A 20,107-nucleotide genomic window follows, 5' to 3' on the forward strand; every position below is an offset into this window, starting at 1 on the left:
TAGATCATGTGATCTGTGTGTATTCAATACAAAATGGCAAGCAACAATGTTTCTTGTGAAGGAGCTGGCCTTACCACATGCACATCAAGGGGTTACAAAAAAGAATAACTGGGACAGATAAAAATGGTCAGAATTCAATAAATATTTATTAGGCTATAAAACAGATGGTTCAAAGAGGCCATGCTAAAAAGTTAAACCCCCCCCCCAAAAAAAACTTTCCTGCAGAGCATTCTTTCCCACTGTTCAAAAAGACCCCCTTTCAAGACACAAACGTGGCCAACACACCTGAACACACTCAAATTGACAAGAGGATGTTGAGGATGACCTTAATGGTAAACGTATAACTATATGGAATGGTTGGAATAATAAACGTTTTGGGCCCAATGAACACACAAGTAACAAAATCATACATTTAAAAAAGGTATAAGTTAAGATTCACTGAATGCAATTTTCACATTCCTGTTAACAAAAATGTAGTGATGAGCAATTTCTGCAAATGTGTCTGGGACACAGGAGGTTGGTGACACCTTTACTTGGGAGGACGGGCTCATGGTAATGGCTGGAACGGAATCAGTGGAATGGTATCAAATACATCAAATATGGTTTGAAGCTATTCCATTTGCGGCTTTCCAGCCATTATTAGGACCCGTCCTCCTCTCAGCAACCTCCAATGGTCTGGGAGAATGATGGCGTGTGTGTTTATCAAGAGGGTTTGGTAATGAATCAATTAGGGAGAATCCAGATCATTCCAACATGGTGATGACGGAGCACGGAGGTGACTCATTGTCTACAAATATGACATGTCTCCGGTTCTGACTTCTAAGTAACCCAAATTACTCACCTGGCTGCTTCTCCAAGATCTGACTGTGTGGGTGAAATATGCCAAGTCACAGAAGCTTTTAATGTGGTGACCACACAGGGTACACCAGTCCTTACAATTTGGAATATGGCATATTTTGTGCCTTTGCCCAAGTCTCTTGACAACCTCTGGTTGTGGGGGGAAAGAGACCCACTGTGTGATTTTGGAATAGACTTATGTAGATAACTATGAAGGTGAGTGTCTATGCATAACTCACAACAGCACAGTGGAAAGAAACACCACTTGGCCTCATTGTTACTGTAAAAAAAATTACAAATAGTTACTGTACAGCACATCAAACTCATTCCACAGAGTGCAGAGCGTCTGCAGCTTTTCGCTCCACCTTTGTACTTGATTGATGAATTAAGGTCACTAATTAGCAAGGAGCTCCCCTCACCTGGTTGTGTAGGTCTTAATTGAAAGGAAAGAACAGAAAACCTGCAATCACTTGGCCCTCTGTGGAATGAGTTTGACACCCCTGCTATACAGCATCCAATGATGAAAATTCCCTTTAAGGGACTTCAACCTGGGACAAACCAACTTCAGCTCCTGTGACCAGTCTGGCTAGATCAGAACACAGCTGGGAAAACACACCATGGAGAGGCTGAAAACATTAGTTCCGATGTGTATCTGGGCAATTGAGCGAGCTGAAAATCATTGGTTAATTAATCAAGATGGTTGACGAGCTATGAAGCCACTTATAAAGATATGATTTAGGCTTACTATATTTCATCAAGCTTTGATTAATTTAACTAAACTATGCTGTTGAATGACAGGGGTGTTGTCCTACTGTCCATTGTTTTTGTGACAGAGAGGAAAGGGGTGGATCTGTCCTCCGCAAAAAACACCTGTTCAAATGTCGGGTTGTCTGCACTGATCCTCTTTGCTCACACTTACTGCCACTATGTGGATATTTGGTGCTACTACAATGTCTGTGCTATGTCCCATAGAAAAATGCTAAATTTCTATACATGAAAATTGTCTTCACATGACAAATAGTAGAAAATAAATATTGCAAAAATAATTTAAGGCCTCATTTGAACACAGGCCAACAATAAAACAATAACAAAATAAACCTAATGTACCACACATACACATGACAAAACTGGACTTAATGAAATTGACCCAAAGATATGTGTGCAAACCTGACACCCATTTATGCGTTTTGGTTGGGTAGGGCTAGTCTATCAATCCTTTTTGTAAGACTCAAGTAGAACCCATTCCTGAGATCATGAACAACACTGCTGAATCATTCCCACTGTTGAAACTCTTTATCTGAGGCTAGAGCTTCTGAGAAATGGAGTATCTTCTCCCTTCTTCTCCATGGCCCAGTTTTCCAAAAAGGATCTATCCGGATTTTGTCTATCAGATAGGATTAAATGCATAGAAATATAATGAATAGAACAGAAAAATAACCGACTTCAACGGGGACTCCCTTTCTATTCATTATATTTCTATGCATTTACTCCTAGCCGATAGGTAACTTTTGACAATCTGGATTTCGCCTAACTGGGCCCAAATTATTCTAAACTGATCACCTCTCAGGGGGCCACTACAGTGATGATGATGCTGCCGCTGCTGAAGATGGTCGCCGCGGTGGAGGGTGTTTGCGTGTGACGAGGCTGAGCACGCGGCGGGTGGTGCTGAGGCGCTCTCGGAGGGTGGTCATGGCCAGGATGCTTAGCTGGGCTCTCTTCTCCAGGGGCAGTACAGCCAGCAGCCACCAACACCATGCAGGACCACTGGCACTCCCCTGAGAACACAGAGGCAGTGTGTGGTCGGGTTAGAGAAGACAGGACACAGAGAATTATCCCATATCAGCTTTTATAAAGGTGAATTCTTAGAGGAACAGATATGGGTATTTAGATTTAGCTGGGTGGATCTACTGTCAAAGTTTCTCCTAACCAGGCAACGAAACCAGGAAAAACTCAGAACCCTAGTTCTACTGCACGTATCTGCTGACTGTTTCTTACCTGTATGTCAGGGTCTTTTTCAGGCAGCTGTCCAAAGTGACTGACGATCTGGTTCTTCATATTGTCTTTGAGGGAGGTGAACCAGGTGCTGGCCTGCTCGTACACAAAGTCATGCAGCTTCTGCAGCTCCGCCAGCTCCTCTCCATCCACCTTCTGGTCCTCCAGGTGCTCTATCTTGGCTGTGTTGTAGCCGTCACGGTGGCCGTGGCTCAACACTCTGAAGCGGGACACTCCGACCGTGTCGACCACCGAGCGCCCGTCTGGTTGGAACTTCACGTCTGTCACCTCCAACATGCAGCCGTAGTCTGCGAAGCTGTGGCAAGTGAAACGCAGGGTATACAGATGTAGGATCTTATTGTGAGACAATTTGCTACAGCAGAAAAATTATTCTGCAGCAACTGGAAATGTGAATTATTATGTGGATTATAATTCATGGACATTTCTGTAGGGGTTGATCAACCTTTTCATTAGGGCAAATCAAGTCGAATTTACAAACTTTAGAAACCTTTTAAAAACTCTAAATACACTAGAAGTTTGCATTTCCTGCTGTGCATGGAAATTCTCTGCAACAAAAGAGTGATCAAATTAGGATCCTACATCTGCATTAGCCATTTGCTCACATCAATCTGTTGGACTGAAAGTGTGAGGGATAGGCTAGTGTAGTGGAGGTAGTTCACAGAGCTACCCCTGTGTGGATGAGTAACCATGACCGGAAACCTGTTAGCACTCAGATAAAATGTCTAGGGTAGGCTTTAGTTCAGTGGGCTAACATGGTCTTGAATTGAGTCGCAAACACAGGTTTGCTACCCTTTTAGTGTGTTTTGATGGCTGTGTTGGCACAGTTGTAAAACCTCCACTCACCCTTTGATGTCGTCAGCGATGCACATTCCAAACTGCTTGGTTCCCGTCTCCATAGAGCGTCGGATCATCAGCCTATAACACGGCTCGAAGACTTGCAGAGGGCAGGGAATTGTGGGAAAGGCCATGGTGCAGATGAAGATGGGCACTTCCTGGGCTAAGCTGCAGAGAGAATAAAACATGGGTTAAACCACTAAATATGATATTCTGCCCAAATAATATTGTATCATAGGATTCTAAAACATTGTCAGACATTTTGTTTTGAGAAGGGGTTAGGGGCTGAAATGTAATGAGGCCTGACTCACTTTGACAGCTCTGCCATTTCTTCCTGGTGCACCTTGCTCCTCTCAGCCAGCTCCTCAGACAGGTAGCGCTGCAGCACCTCCTCCATCAGCAGGGTCTTATGGTACCCTCTAGTGGCCAGGTACTGCAATTACAACAGGTTCAATCAGATAACAAGGGGAATTTTGGTCATAACTCATTTTGTCTTTCAGTAATTGATATTAATTTCCAATAGTAGTGAAGGCAGGTCTGTGTGGTGACTATTTACCTCTGTAATGTTCTCTTTACACAGCGGGCAGTTGGGGTTGTGGTCCAAACAGCGCTCAAGACACTTCATGCAGAAGGTGTGTCCACAGGGGGTGGTGACTGGCTCGTAGAACAGCCTGGAGAAAACGCATGGGGGGGTTAAGTTTTAATAACTACATAGGGAAAACTGGACCTACAGACAGGGTGTGTGTGTGTGTTTGACTTACCTTATACAAACAGAGCAGTCCATGTCAGCACTATCCAGGAGCTGAGGAGGCACCTCTCTCCTCTCACTGCAACAAGCAGCAGGCATCTGGGATGAGCTTGACTCATCTGAACACAAGACTCAAACAAGTACACTTACATTATTGCTGAGGTTTCTATACGTTTATAATGATTGCATTCACACAACAGTAAGATACTTTGCAAGATTTTTGTTCACTAGTATTACTTTAAAAATCACCTTTTTGGCAACAAGAATGGGAGAGGTTGGGTTGGGTACCTTTTCTGGGCAGCTTGTTGGGGGGTGCAGAGCCTTGGGGCTCGTCTGAGAGCTTCCTCTTTAGAACAGGGGGGAGAGGTAAGGCAGCCAGGACACAAGCCAGGGTCTTGGAGTCCTCACATGAGGACTTGGTCTCTGCTCCGGTGTCAGACAAACTGTCTCTACGGCCAGTAGGGGTTTGGTTCCATCTACGAGGGGTGGAATGGAGGGAGTTGAGGAGAAGGGAGGCTGGTTTGAGGTGGGAGGCGGGGCCTGTTTGGTGGGGGCGGAGTGATGACGTGGGGAGACCGTCCGTCTTGAACGTGGAGAACATCTCACTCAGCATCTACAGGGGGAAAGAGACATAGACAGTGATAGGCCGTCGTCGCAGTCAATCGGGCACACAAGTGGTTGCGTAACTGGTTCGGTGAACTAACTAATTCAATTTAATACAACTTCAATGGTATAGAAACACAGCGGAGTAGCTTAACTTCTGCGTTTCCAGCTTGACTGATGTCCAGTCTGGCTTCAAAGCCAGACAGTATAAGTATTCTTGCAGGGCCTCTTCATTATAACCGGCTTTGTTCAGAGCCAGGGCCTTCACATAGTGAGCCTGAGAACACAAACACACAAAACCCCAAGTACCACAGTGTCCTTCAGGTTCATTTACACAAAATTGGGTAAATGTGTTAATGTCAGGAAACAGTTGCGTGTTTCCGTACCTTGGGAGAGAGGGGCGTCAGTCGACACATGGCGTCTCCATCCTGTAGGGCCTGTCTGAAGCTGTTCATCTCCATATGCAGCTCTGCCCGTCGGGCCAGCAGCCCACACATATAGGGGGCTGTGCAGAGGGAATATGATACAAACATTAGTTAAGAGTCAGATTCAGTTTAAGTTATTCACACATCTCCAGCACCCTCCATTGCTCGTGTGCATTGTGTCAATGCCTTAAAACCAGTATAAAACCAGGCTGTATGGGTTTGAAGACCCTAAATTATTAGTTTGTCATTGATATGTCATTACTTAACAGCTATAACTGTATTCATAACCCTTTTACAACCCCCCTGAGAGGGTAATGTGTTACCTAAATATTCAACCTACAAGCAGTAACACAAATGATGACAAGCTGCATGTAGGCCAGAATATTATTTCAAAAGATCCAGGTCATATGGAACTAGTTCTGGGCTAGGTCATGAGTTGAAGCAGTTCCACCATTCCTGCCCTCTTTCGGGCCTCAGATCATTGCATACCTCTATCCTATTACCTTGCGCGCTGAGGCCTATATTACTGTTGGGTAGAGATTAGAGAAGGAGTGTCACTTCCAAACACCCTGTCATTAAATGTTTTGTGTGTGTCAAGACAAAAATGTCCGCCTGTGTCTAACACTACAAAGCATTTGTCTATGCAACGCCTGACTTATTTGGAAAGCCTATCATAGCTACATATCCATGTAATAAAAGGTAGAAGCTACCTGTCTGCCTACTCTGATCTCTAGACTAGAGTTCCCTCAAACTCCACAGGCATTTCTCTACAAACCAGGTCAGCCCAAATGATGAATCTTCTGGCTGTGCTATTTTGACAAAGTGCATGACTTTACTTACACAACTCATGCCTTAGCTGAACTTGTCATCATGGTGTGATGATGCCAATATATCCCAACCTCTATCTGGTATAGTTTGTGTTATGAACGTGGCACAGGTGGTAACTTATCCCATAACCACTGGTTCCCTCACCCAATCACTACACTGGTGGCAGTGATGGGATAATCCCTGCAGACCAGGGCTGTTCACCTTCAATCAGTGATGTCATTAACATGGCTTTGACCTTATGGGTTGATATAACCTATTACAAACCTATGCACGTCACAGAAGCAGGTTACAGGCTTTTATTTCAATGTGCACAGAAAGATCATGCAAAAAGAATGATGATGTAATGTTATAGGGACAATCTATAGTTGATTACATTCCTTTTTGGACTCAAAATGTATGTTATGTACCCATTGATTCTTAAAGAATATAACTAAAATGGCTCATAAGCTTAGTTCAACAGTTATCAGAACCCAAAATGTAAGCTTATTTTACTGCAATGTAAGTTCTGTCTATGAATTAGAGTTTTTACATTTCTCCAGCCCCATCCCTCAGCTTTTTACTAAAACAGTGTGGCTGAATACGCTTTGTCTCAACTGCGGACTTCCCCTTTAAAATACGTTTTTATTTTACCTTTTTCAAGAGCGTTGTTGTATTTTTCAAGGGCGTTGATAAAGCCCTGTTCATTCCGCATTCTATCTCCTTCAAGCCAGCATCGTCTTGCTTCACTCTCTGCGCAAAACCATTTACCCAACAGGCCACTGAGTACTACATTCACTTTAAAACCGATTGGCTTTAATTCTCTATTTGTTTTTTTCAGTTTGTAACGACATAATTCACATTCTTTGATACCGTCATCTTCAATGCATGGTTTGCAGAATGTATGGCCGCATTCCAAAGTTGTTGGCTCGATTAACAAGCACTTGCAAAGCCGACATGAGAACAGGTCCAACGAATGCTCATCCTCGGAAACCCCATTGGAGTCTGTGCATTCTTTTAGGCGTTCTTTTACGCGCAAAGTGTGCGCAATACAGTCAACGAGAGACCCTAGTTCGTTTGGTCGTAACTTGTCCAAGTTGGCGGCGGTGCAGTATGAATCCAGAGCCTCCGCTATCCGCCCAGCCCTGCTGAGCGCGTCCGCTTTCAGGAGGCAGAGGCTCCGGTCCGGGTGTCGGAGGTCCGCCAGCTGCGAGCTGTAGATCTCAGCAAGGAGGTTGAAGTCCCCAGCACGGAAGGCTTCCCGTGCAACTGACAGCATTTCTGGACTCAAACCCGCAGCAGCAGTATTGTGGTGGTTTTCCAAACGAACATCCATATCAGCGAAGTCTATAACATCTATGTAAAACAAATGTGTGTATTCAAATAAATTAAATGAATTGGTCAATAGAGACAGACCGAGAATTGACTTCGTCCGATCACTGATTGCTTTCTATGTAACCTGCTACACTGAAAGTTTGTATAACCTCCTGAATTAAATTACGCGCGATTGGAGAGCCATTCTAAATGCATATTGGTCTTCAAATTAATCAACGCATAGTAAATAAATAAATAAAATAACACCCATAAATTGCTACGGTAGACGGTCACCGTCAACATACTTTTACTGTGACCTAAGTGAATGCGCTGCGTTTGGTAATGGCACGTGACTTCAAGGGAGAGACCCCATTGGTGTGTTATGGTTCTTTTTTTGTGTGTTATATGGTTCGTTTTATAATGACCGGAGGTTGTGTAAGTGAACATTTCTGATGAATGGAAAAGGTCCGTTTCTTGGAGATTATGACATGGATACATATAACTAGGATAAAGTTCCTTATTTCTAGAGTCGAGGCGTATAATGCAAAGGGTCTATATTTGTTCAAAGTAGCTTACAAAGCATTGATCAAGATGATTTTTAAAAATTGTAAGCATTTTTTTTTTTACAAAGACAAGAAATAGTGGGTCACTGAAAATGTATAGACTAAACATAATGTTATTTATTTATCAAACGTCATTATTCATGAAAAATATATATTTTTTGCTATTGTTAGGCTAATGACAGTTACTGCGTTTGCCAAAGATGAACTCAAATCAAATTTTATTGGTCACATGGACATATTTAGCATATGCTATTGTGGGTGCAGCAAAATGTTTATGTTCCTAGCTCCAACAGTGCAGTAGTATCTATCAATTCACAATAATACACACAAATCTAAAATTAAAAGAATGTAATTAAGAAATACATCGATATTAGGATGAGCAATGTTGGAGTGGTATTGACTAAAATACAGTAGAATACAGTATATACATATGAAATTAGTAAAACCGTATGTAAACATGATTCAAGTGACTGTACATAGGGCAGCAGCCTCTAAGGTGCAGGGTTGAGTAACCGGGTGGTAGCCGGCTAGATAAAGGGGAACACCAGTGTCTACATATTGGAGGCTGTTATGTTATTTTTTTCATTAAACTTTTATTCATACAAGTTATTCTCTAAAAATATATATATTTAAGATAAGGATTACTTTATTGGTCCATTTACTATCTGAGCAACTGAGATTTTTTTTGTTGCATATCCCATTCTCCCCGGAAGACAAACACATACTTTTTTGCACTAAATCTTGCACTGACTATGCGCACACACACTAGACTCTACCCACACAACACGTGTACGTACACTGACATCCCAACATACACACATCACGCGCACACATACATACTGACACCCCACACACCCACCACATAGGCTGCTGCTACTGTCTATGATCTATCCTGTTGCCTAGTCACTTTACCCCTACCTATATGTACATAGCTACCTCGATTACCTTGTACCCCTGCACATCGACTCAGTACTGGTACTCCTTGTATATAGCCATGATACTTTTACTTGTTGTTATTCACTGTGTATTTATTCCTCATGTCACTATTTCTATATATAGGTATGTTTTTATCTTTATCTTAACTCTGCATTGCGGGAAAAGGACCCGTAAGTAAGTAAGCATTTCACTGTTAGTCTACACTTGTTTAAGAAGCATGTGACAAATATAATATTATTTGGCACATGTACGTACATACACATACGTACGTACATACATATGTACACACAGGTAAATGACAAAATAAAGGAAACGCTTGAGTAAATGAGGGACACAAAGTATATTTAAAGCAGGTGCTTCCACACAGGTGTGGTTTCTGTGTATACACAGTTACAGTTGAAGTTGGAAGTTTACATACACCTTAGCCAAATACATTTAAACTCAGTTTTTCACAATTCCTGACATTTAATCCTAGTAAAAATGCCCTGTCTTAGGTCAGTTAGGATCACCACCTTATTTTAAGAATGTGAAATGTCAGAATAATAGCAGAGAGAATGATTTATTTCAGCTTTTATATCTTTCATCATGTTCCCAGTGGGTCAGAAGTTTACATACACTCAATTAGTATTTGGTAGCATTGCCTTTAAATTGTTTAACTTGGGTCAAATGTTTCAGGTAGCTTTCCACAAGCTTCCCACAATAAGTTGGATGAATTTTGTCCTATTCCTCCTGACAGAGCTGGTGTAAGTGAGTCAGGTTTGTAGGCCAGCTTGCTCGCAAATGCTTTTTCAGTTCTGCCCACATATTTTCTATAGGATTGTAGGGCTATAGGGCTATAGGGCTTCGTGATGGCCACTCCAATACCTTGACTTTGTTGTCCTTAAGCCATTTTGCCATGGCTCCCTCCATGTGCAGTTGCAAACCGTAGTCTGGCTTTTTTATGGCGGATTTGGAGCGGTAGCTTTTTCCTTGCCGAGCGGCCTTTCAGGTTATGTCGATATAGGACTCGTTTTACTGTGGATATAGATACTTTTGTACCTGTTTCCTCCAGCATCTTCACAAGGTCCTTTGCTGTTGTTGTGGGATTGATTTGCACTTTTCACACCAAAGTACGTTAATCTCTAGGAGACAAAACACGTCTCCTTCCTGAACGGTATGACGGCTGCGTGGTCCCATAGTGTTTATACATGCGTACTATTGTTTGTTCAGATGAACGTGGTACCGTCAGGCGTCTGGAAATTGCTCACAAGGATGAACCAGACTTGTGGAGGTCTACAATTTTTTTTCTGAGGTTTTGGCTGAAGTCTTTTGATTTTCCCATGATGTCAAGCAAAGAGGCACTGAGTTTGAAGGTAGGCCTTGAATTACATCCTCAGGTACACCTCCAATTGACTCAAATTATGTCAATTAGCCAATCAGAAGCTTCTAAAGCCATGACATAATTTTCTGGAATTTTCAAAGCTGTTTAAAGGCAGTCAACTTAGTGTATGTACATTTCTGACTCACTGGAATTGTGATAAGTTAAATAATATGTCTGGAAACAATTGTTGGAAAAATGACTTGTGTCATGCACAAAGTAGATGTCCTAACTGACGTGCCAAAACTATAGTTTCATAACAAGAAATGTATGGAGTGGTTGAAAAACAAGTTTTAATGATTCCAATCTAAGTGTATGTAAACTTCCGACTTCAACTGTATCTGTATACACACACAGAGTAGTTGGGGTCAGACGCAGGGACAGCCACAGTGCAGTGCCCCTGGAGCAGTTTGGGGTGGGGTGGGGTGGGGTGGGGTAAAGTGCATTGCTCAATGGCACAACGGCGGTAGGCATTTCAATCTATTTCGCAAGAGAGACCTGTTCAAGATGGCATTAGTCTGAAATGTTACAAAAAGAGCCATGTTATAAAAAGTAGCTCCATTTCAGAGGGCCCACCCTTTCATACTATGTCTAAACTTGCCCAGTGGCAGCACTTGGGTGCACCTCAATTGTCTAAACAAATTGACGTTCCCCAAATTCTTTGAAGCTGGCACTCCCTCCAGATTTCATATGGCCCCTTAGATATGGGAAATATCTATTGTTCAATACAATGCCTGTAATATGCAATATATATTCAGTTCTGTTATATGACATTTACTTACATGTGCTGACTGGGTGACCGTCAGTCTACAATGCTTAAAAGACACCATAACGTTGTCATAGAACACTATTTCATGTCACCTGCCCACCAAACAGTGGCACATGCTCAGGGCACACCAAGAAAATTGGCGATCTCTCTTGATCAGAGCCGAGGCAGAGAGTGGGGGAAGGGAGGAAGTGGTTACAAGAAAGCTGTTTATTGGACTATTAATAGCAGTTAGAAGTGAACACTCACACAGTGGTCCCTCAGCATTTAATGTCCCCATTCAGTTGAACAGCGGGCTGGGGCAGCTTGTCTTTACCATGGCAACGCTGTTGGTCTTCAGTACTACAGCCTTGGGACGAAACGCAACTTAAATCTACAGTAGGTCAGGCTTTGAAATCTGATATCTGAACGATGAGCAACAAGGTGTCTGCTCTTGGTTGCGTCTACTCCCCTCTCATTGCACCTATTTAATTGGGCCATATGATATCACTGATCCATTGTTTTACGTCAGAATGCAGGACAATTGCATCTTGACGGACGAGCGCCACGTAGGAATGACGCTACGAGACAAGCAATCCCTGATCTGAAAGAGAACAAAGACAAGTTACGTTTTACATTAATCCTTATTACCATTCATTGGTGACTTATCTGTCAAACATGGGATAAAAGGTCAACAGGAGGAGGTCAACCGGAAGCTGTCATTTCTCGTCATGAACAGTGTCTAGTTAGGATGATCAACATTCATCATCATCCTCATTAGCGTGCATTGTAGGCTGAGCGCATGCAAGATCACAGCATCAAGCTCAAAGAACACAAATCAGCCCCTGCAAAGGCTGCTGTCAAAAATCTACCCCAGTGGAGCCCAACCAGGGGTACAAGGACCCCTTGGGGAACTTCAAATCAAATCCTTTGATTAATTGTTCAGCAGTCTTATGGCTTGGGGGTAGAAGCTGTTAAAGAGCCTTTTGGTCCTAAACTTGGGGCTCCGGTACCGCTTTCCGTGCAGTAGCAGAAAGAACAGTCTATGACTTGGGTGACTGGAGTCTTTGACAATCATCTTACAAGACGTAGCAGCTCTGTCCTGCCACAATGCACGGAGAAGCCAGCCAGCTCTATATTATCCGTGTCGTCGTTCTGCCACTTCTAGGTGAAACATAAGATATTACAGTTTTTAATGTCAAGTTGGTAGTATAGTCTTAATTGTAGATTGTCCAGTTTGTTTTCCAATGATTGCACGTTGGCCAATAATACGGAGGGTAGTGGTGGTTTACCTACTCGTCAGCGAATTCTTACAAGGCACACCGCCCTCCTCCCCCTTTTTCTCCATCTTTTCTTCACGCTGATGACGGGGGTTTGGGCCTTGTCCTGACAAAGCAGCATATCCTTCGCATCAGGCTCATTAAAGAAAAAATCTTCGTCCAGTTCGAGGTGAGTAATCTCTGTTCTTATGTCCAGAAGGTACTTGACCTATTCACAGGGGGTATTTTTATTTTTTTTATTTTATTTCACCTTTATTTAACCAGGTAGGCTAGTTGAGAACAAGTTCTCATTTGCAACTGCGACCTGGCCAAGATAAAGCATAGCAGTGTGAACAGACAACAACACAGAGTTACACATGGAGTAAACAATAAACAAGTCAATAACATGGTAGAAAAAAGAGAATCTATATACAATGTGTGCAAAAGGCATGAGGTAGGCAATAAATCGAGTAATTACAATTTAGCAGATTAACACTGGAGTGATAAATCATCAGATGATCATGTGCAAGAAGAGATACTGGTGTGCAAAAGAGCAGAAAAGTAAATAAATAAAAGCAGTATGGGGGGTGAGGTAGGTAAATTGGGTGGGTAGTTTACAGATGGACTATGTACAGCTGCAGCGATCGGTTAGCTGCTCGGATAGCAGATTTTTAAAGTTGTTGAGGGAGATAAAAGTCTCCAACTTCAGAGATTTTTGCAATTCGTTCCAGTCGCAGGCAGCAGAGAACTGGAAGGAAAGGCGTCCAAATGAGGTTTTGGCTTTAGGGATGATCAGTGAGATACACCTGCTGGAGCGCGTGCTACGGGTGGGTGTAGCCATCGTGACCAGTGAACTGAGATAAGGCGGCACTTTACCTAGCATAGCCTTGTAGATGACCTGGAGCCAGTGGGTCTGACGACGAACATGTAGCGAGGGCCAGCCGACTAGGGCATACAGGTCGCAGTGGTGGGTCGTATAAGGTGCTTTAGTAACAAAACGGATGGCACTGTGATAGACTGCATCCAGTTTGCTGAGTAGAGTATTGGAAGCTATTTTGTAGATGACATCGCCGAAGTCGAGGATCGGTAGGATAGTCAGTTTTACTAGGGTAAGTTTGGCGGCGTGAGTGAAGGAGGCTTTGTTGCGGAATAGAAAGCCGACTCTAGATTTAATTCTGGATTGGAGATGTTTGATATGAGTCTGGAAGGAGAGTTTGCAGTCTAGCCAGACACCTAGGTACTTATAGATGTCCACATATTCTAGGTCGGAACCGTCCAGGGTGGTGATGCTAGTCGGGCGTGCGGGTGCAGGCAGCGAACGGTTGAAAAGCATGCATTTGGTTTTACTAGCGTTTAAGAGCAGTTGGAGGCCACGGAAGGAGTGTTGTATGGCATTGAAGCTCGTTTGGAGGTTAGATAGCACAGTGTCCAAGGAAGGGCCGGAAGTGTACAGAATGGTGTCGTCTGCATAGAGGTGGATCAGGGAATCGCCCGCAGCAAGAGCAACATCATTGATGTATACAGAGAAAAGAGTCGGCCCGAGAATTGAACCCTGTGGTACCCCCATAGAGACTGCCAGAGGACCGGACAACATGCCCTCCGATTTGACACACTGAACTCTGTCTGCAAAGTAGTTGGTGAACCAGGCAAGGCAGTCATTAGAAAAACCGAGGCTGCTGAGTCTGCCGATAAGAATATGGTGATTGACAGAGTCGAAAGCCTTGGCCAGGTCGATGAAGACGGCTGCACAGCAATGTCTTTTATCGATGGCGGTTATGACATCGTTTAGTACCTTGAGCGTGGCTGAGGTGCACCCGTGACCGGCTCGGAAACCGGATTGCACAGCGGAGAAGGTACGGTGGAATTCGAGATGGTCAGTGATCTGTTTGTTGACTTGGCTTTCGAAGACCTTAGATAGGCAGAGCAGGATGGATATAGGTCTGTAACAGTTTGGGTCCAGGGTGTCTCCCCCTTTGAAGAGGGGGATGACCGCGGCAGCGTTCCAATCCTTGGGGATCTCAGATGATACGAAGGAGAGGTTGAACAGGCTGGTAATAGGGGGTGCGACAATGGCGGCGGACAGTTTCAGAAATAGGGGGTCCAGATTGTCAAGCCCAGCTGATTTGTATGGGTCCAGGTTTTCCAGCACTTTCAGAACATCTGCTATCTGGATATGGGTAAAGGAGAAGCTGGGGAGGCTTGGGCGAGTAGCAGCGGGGGGGTAGGGGCTGTTGGCCAAGGTTGGAGTCGCCAGGAGGAAGGCATGGCCAGCCATTGAGAAATGTTTGTTGAAGTTTTCGATTATCATGGACTTATCAGATGTGACCGTGTTACCTAGCCTCAGTGAAGTGGGCAGCTGGGAGGAGGTGCTCTTGTTTTCCATGGACTTTACAGTATCCCAGAACTTTTTGGAGTTAGAGCTACAGGATGCAAATTTCTGCTTGAAAAAGCTGGCCTTTGCTTTCCTGACTGACTGCGTGTATTGGTTCCTGACTTCCCTGAACAGTTGCATATCGCGGGGGCTCTTCGATGCTATTGCAGTTCGCCACAGTATGTTTTTGTGCTGGTCGAGGGCAGTCAGGTCTGGAGTGAACCAAGGGCTATATCTGTTCTTGGTTCTGCATTTTTTGAACGGAGCATGCTTGTCTAATATGGTGAGGAAGTAACTTTTAAAGAATGACCAGGCATCCTCAACTGACGGGATGAGGTCAATATCCTTCCAGGGTACCCGGGCCAGGTCGATTAGAAAGGCCTGCTCGCAGAAGTGTTTTAGGCAGCGTTTGACAGTGATGAGGGGTGGTCGTTTGGCCGCGGACCCGTGGCGGATACAGGCAATGAGGCAGTGATCGCTGAGATCTTGATTGAAGACAGCAGAGGTGTATTTGGAGGGCAAGTTGGTCAGGATAATGTCTATTAGGGTGCCCATGTTTACGGATTTAGGGTTGTACCTGGTGGGTTCCTTGATGATTTGTGTGAGATTGAGGGCATCAAGCTTAGATTGTAGGACTGCCGGGGTGTTAAGCATATCCCAGTTTAGGTCACCTAACAGAACAAACTCTGAAGCTAGATGGGGAGCGATCAATTCACAGATGGTGTCCAGGGCACAGCTGGGAGCTGAGGGGGGTCGGTAGCAGGCGGCAACAGTAAAAGACTTATTTCTGGAGAGATTAATTTTTAAAATTAGAAGTTTGAACTGTTTGGGCATAGACCTGGAAAGTATGACAGAACTTTGCAGGCTATCTCTGCAGTAGATTGCAACTCCTCCCCCTTTGGCAGTTCTATCTTGACGGAAAGTGTTATAGTTGGGTATGGAAATCTCAGAATTTTTGGTGGCCTTCCTAAGCCAGGATTCGGACACGGCGAGGACATCAGGGTTGGCAGAGTGTGCTAAAGCGGTGAGTAAGGCAAACTTAGGGAGGAGGCTTCTGATGTTGACATGCATGAGGCCAAGGCTTTTTCGATCACAGAAGTCAACAAATGAGGGTGACTGGGGACATGCAGGGCCTGGGTTTACCTCCACATCACCCGAGGAACAGAGGAGTAGCAGGATGAGGGTGCGGCTAAAGGCTATCAAAACTGGTCGCCTAGAGCGTTGGGGACAAGGAATAAAAGGAGCAGATTTATGGGCGTGGTAGAATAGATTCTGGGCATAATGTGCAGACCAGGGTATGGTGGGGCACGGGTACAGCGGAGGCAAGCCCAGGCACTGGGTGATGATAAGAGAGGTTGTATCTCTGGACATACTGGTCTCAATGGGTGAGGTCACCGCATGTGTGGGGGGTGGGACAAAGGAGGTATCAGAGGTACGGAGAGTGGAACTACGGGGTCCATTGCAAACCAAAACAATGATAACTAGCCTGAACAACAGTATGCAAGGCATATTGATATTTGAGGGAGACATGCAGTAAGGCGTAAAGTGATTGCAGGTCTTGATTGGGAGAGCTAGCTAAAACAACAGGTGATATAACAGCAGCTAGTCAGCTAACACAGCAACAGTAGGTAAAAATGGCGACGGCTAGGCAGAGAGGGTCGGATTAACTACACACAGATCCTGAGTTAAAGCACAGAGCTGACAGATAAAACACAAATAAACGGAATGGAGTACCGTGAATTAATGGACAGTCAAGCAGGCATCAGCTATGTAGCCAAGTGATCATAGTGTCCAGGGGGCAGCCGTAGATGGGGCAGTGAGGCCTCCACTAAACTAGCCCGCGGCGTTTAAAGTTAGTAGCCCGGGGGGAGGTCTGCTCAGACGGAGGGGGTCTGCTCAGACGGAGGCCGGTTGAGGGCACAGCGGATGGGCTATTCGTCTGCAGACCAGACGTGGTCGTGTCGACAGAGAATCCAAGCCGGATGGCGATGGCGAAAGAGAGGTTGTCTGTTCAGATACCAGCCAATATGCTCAAGACAGCTAACGATTAGCATGCCGCAGTTAGCATATGGGCGTTCAGGTTACGTCGCGATGGAGGGGCCAGTTGAATAACTCCCTCGGGCAGATAACGTCGGTATCCCAGTCGTGAAGGCCCGGTGGGGCTCCGCATCGGCAGTAAACGGGTCCGGATAGGTGATTGTAGCCCAGGAGTGGCTGATGGAACTCTTCAGCTGGCTAGCTCCGGGATAATTGGTGTTTGCTCCGGAATTGATGTTAGCCAATAGTCACTCGGATAGCAGCTGGTTAGCTGCAAGATCCAGGTGTAAATGTCCAGAGCTTGCGGTAAAAATCCGGGGATATGGAGAGAAAAAAGGTCTGGTATGCTCTGGTCTGAGTCGCGTTGTACAAAACTGGCAATAGTTTTCCGAGCTAAAGGATAGCTGATGAGCGCTAGCTGTGGTTAGCTGAACTACTAACGTTAGCTTGTGAGCTGGCTAACTTCTGGCTAGCTTCTGTTGTTGATTTCGGATACGAGGTGAATAATACCTTTGAGGGAAAAAAAACAGATCCGCACCACATTTGGTGAGGTGGGTTGCAGGAGAGTGTTTTGAAGTTGAGTTTTTTAAGAAGAAAAAAATATATATAAAAATAAATGCGAAGAAAAATATATAAAATATATATACACGGGACAGGACGAGGACAAAGGACATCTGACTGCTACGCCATCTTGGATTCAACCAAGAAGAAGAAGATTTGAGAAGATTCATGAGACCATAGAGCTACTGGTAAAATTCCAAAGGGGATACTTCAGGGGTACTCCAGGCAGAGCAAATTTCAGTTGGTGGTTCAGTAACCGAAAATGATTGAGAACCACTGATCTACCCTATGGATTAGTGCTATTCAGGATCCTTGGGACATCCCTACCCTAAACCGTTACCTAACCTTAATCATTTAAAATGGAGTAGGGACGTCCCAAGGCTTCTGGATTGCAAGGACCCATTTATTAGGGGGCAAAAAACAATCTCGTCCCTGGGTGGGCTCGAACCACCAACCTTTAGATTAACAGTCTAACGCGCTAGCCGATTGCGCCACAGAGACAGTTGCACCACATCTTTGTGACCATTATTAAGAATGTCACAATCCCCGTGCCAGACCAATTAATCTGTGTACTCTGTCAGACTTGGAGTGCTTTTCAATGCTAAGTGGCTTCCTTTTCTACACGTGCACTGCTCTGAGAAGACCTGCACCAGTAACAATCTTTTCAGAGCCTCTACTTTTCACTTTTCAGTGCCTTGCTCCAGCACAGCAGCACCCACAGTAGGCTGAGCTAATGAGCGATCAGTGTCAACATCCTGAGACTACCTGAAATACAAATCACCCCTTACCATTGCTCTCTAAACTCTAACAAAGATCTGACGGTCAACCTCCAGACATGCAGATTTTTAGGACGTTTTATTCCAAGTGGTTTCACCGTCTCTGTGGCGCAATCGGCTAGCGCGTTAGACTGTTAATCTAAAGGTTGGTGGTTCGAGCCCACCCAGGGACGATTTATTTTAGTTTTCTCCTTGAACATCTGGTTCCTTCAAATATAATGAAAAAAGCAGTGACAATATGCTGGAGATTCATCGATGCTTTTTCAAACCTCTTTCCCTTAACACATATACCGGTACTTTACTGCCATGACAAAATTAGTGCTGTTCCCTATACCATAACCTCAGCACCCAGAACAGAGAGTGCCAGGAGACTAACGTCTGCCATAACTCCTGTGAAAAGTACTCTCATTTACACTTTCATTTTAGTAAAATACATGTCACACAAATTCCAAGTTCACTTCCTCTCTGCTGCTGTCCCTACAAAAAGACTATCGCCCAACGTGGGGCTCGAACCCACGACCCTGAGATTAAGAGTCTCATGCTCTACCGACTGAGCTAGCCGGGCACTGAAGACCCCTGCATTCCTCAGAGGCTAAAATGATTTGCTACATCAGCAACTCCTACTTCAATAACAAAAGAAGGGCATGGGTGGAGCCTGGTCACAAAGAAGAGCGGGCTAGTTGGGACAAAAGACAGGACAACATAAATAGCAATAGCCACACGGGAGCCTAGCACAAGAGGTTGGTGGTACCTTAACTGGGGAGGACGGGCTCGTGTTAATGGCTGGAGCAGAATAGGTGGAATGGTATCAAATACACCAAACACATGATTTCCACATGTTTGATGCCATTCCATAGTCCTGTTCCAACCATTATTATGAGTAGCCTCCACTGGATCCCAGTTTCAACTACTCTACTACACTGTCAAACACAGAGGCATACACAAAATGATGATTCTCCATAAACATTATTCAAAGTAAAATATTGTCAAATGTATAAAAACACATCTCAACTGCAAGAAAAGATTTCTGCCCCGTGTGAGGGTCGAACTCACGACCTTCAGATTATGAGACTGACGCGCTGCCTACTGCGCCAACGAGGCCTGAAAATCACATGTAAACCTCATGATTTTTAAAGACAAAAAAAATACAAGACCTTCTGTTTGAACGGTGCGGTTCACATACATTTTAATAAGCTAACAAGGATGTTGCAACACCATAAACATAACACTGTACAGCCCTTCTTAAACAGACGTTCCATTCAAATTCAAGTAAAACTTGCAGTAGCCCCCAATGGCAGCAGAGAAGCACAACAAGTGTAGACCATAGAGAATGATAGAGGATTCATCATTGTATCTGTCACACTGGGGCTGGGCAACTCCAGTCCTCGGGTGCCTGATTGGTGTCACACTTTTTCTCCATCCCTAGCAAACACAGCTGATTAATCAAATTGCATTCTAAACTGAAGATCATGATTAGGTGATTATTGGAGTCAGGTGTGTTAGCTGGGGCTGGGGCAAAACTGTGACACCAATCAGGCCCCCTAGGACTGGAATTGCACAATACAGGGCAGTGCCGTTTATATCTGGGTTGCATCCGGTTTATACTGACCAACATCGCACTGGATGAATATAAAAAAGTTAATACCTTCGGCTGCGAGTGATGGGAAAATAAATATTTGGCCACAGCGACAATTATTTTAATAATTCAATGGATGGTTTGTGTACAAAGGTGAAAAGTGTCCATCCATTATTCTGAATTTTCAAATCTGACTTCTCTATGTGGCTTCTATGGGATTTGTCTTTCTGGGCCGAACGTCACTTAAACTGCAGTACCGATGCAAAACTATAGGAGCAAAGGAAACCATGCTTCTAGACTGGAACCCTGGCCCCTTGGGCAGCGCCATTTTGAAGTAGTCCATTTTCT

General features: G+C 44.3%; 1 protein-coding gene and 4 non-coding genes across 5 annotated transcripts; 1 reads left to right on the top strand and 4 right to left on the bottom strand.

Annotated features, from left to right (window-relative positions):
* Nucleotides 1-156: 156 nt before the first annotated feature.
* Nucleotides 157-7,894, bottom strand: LOC129859698 (LON peptidase N-terminal domain and RING finger protein 2-like). Its single transcript, XM_055929779.1, has 10 exons — nucleotides 6,919-7,894; nucleotides 5,422-5,540; nucleotides 5,175-5,312; nucleotides 4,721-5,045; nucleotides 4,446-4,551; nucleotides 4,241-4,355; nucleotides 3,996-4,117; nucleotides 3,694-3,852; nucleotides 2,833-3,145; nucleotides 157-2,612 (listed from the first exon to the last, which is right to left on the bottom strand). The coding sequence occupies exons 1-10, from the start codon at nucleotides 7,598-7,600 to the stop codon at nucleotides 2,412-2,414; spliced, it is 2,280 nt and encodes a 759-aa protein (XP_055785754.1). The 5' UTR covers nucleotides 7,601-7,894; the 3' UTR covers nucleotides 157-2,411.
* A 9,940-nt stretch (nucleotides 7,895-17,834) lies between these two features.
* Nucleotides 17,835-17,908, bottom strand: trnan-guu (transfer RNA asparagine (anticodon GUU)). Its single transcript has one exon. It is a non-coding gene; the product is annotated as a tRNA-Asn (tRNA).
* A 374-nt stretch (nucleotides 17,909-18,282) lies between these two features.
* On the top strand, nucleotides 18,283-18,356 carry trnan-guu (transfer RNA asparagine (anticodon GUU)). Its single transcript has one exon. It is a non-coding gene; the product is annotated as a tRNA-Asn (tRNA).
* A 319-nt stretch (nucleotides 18,357-18,675) lies between these two features.
* trnak-cuu (transfer RNA lysine (anticodon CUU)) lies at nucleotides 18,676-18,748 on the bottom strand. The gene has a single exon. It is a non-coding gene; the product is annotated as a tRNA-Lys (tRNA).
* Nucleotides 18,749-19,211: 463 nt separating this feature from the next.
* On the bottom strand, nucleotides 19,212-19,284 carry trnam-cau (transfer RNA methionine (anticodon CAU)). Its single transcript has one exon. It is a non-coding gene; the product is annotated as a tRNA-Met (tRNA).
* Nucleotides 19,285-20,107: the final 823 nt, after the last annotated feature.

Source organism: Salvelinus fontinalis, chromosome 7, assembly GCF_029448725.1.
Source record: "Salvelinus fontinalis isolate EN_2023a chromosome 7, ASM2944872v1, whole genome shotgun sequence".
In the NCBI taxonomy this organism is placed as follows: domain Eukaryota; kingdom Metazoa; phylum Chordata; class Actinopteri; order Salmoniformes; family Salmonidae; genus Salvelinus; species Salvelinus fontinalis.

Bases quoted from the DNA above. Each gene is read 5' to 3' on its own strand.
- LOC129859698 (XM_055929779.1), bottom strand. From the start codon at position 7,600: ATGGATGTTCGTTTGGAAAACCACCACAATACTGCTGCTGCGGGTTTG. The intron at 5,541-6,918 runs GTAAAATAAAAA...CCCTCTGCACAG, and splicing joins CAACAACGCTCTTGAAAAAG to CCCCCTATATGTGTGGGCTG. The intron at 4,356-4,445 runs GTAAGTCAAACA...CGTTTTCTCCAG, and splicing joins GACTGCTCTGTTTGTATAAG to GCTGTTCTACGAGCCAGTCA.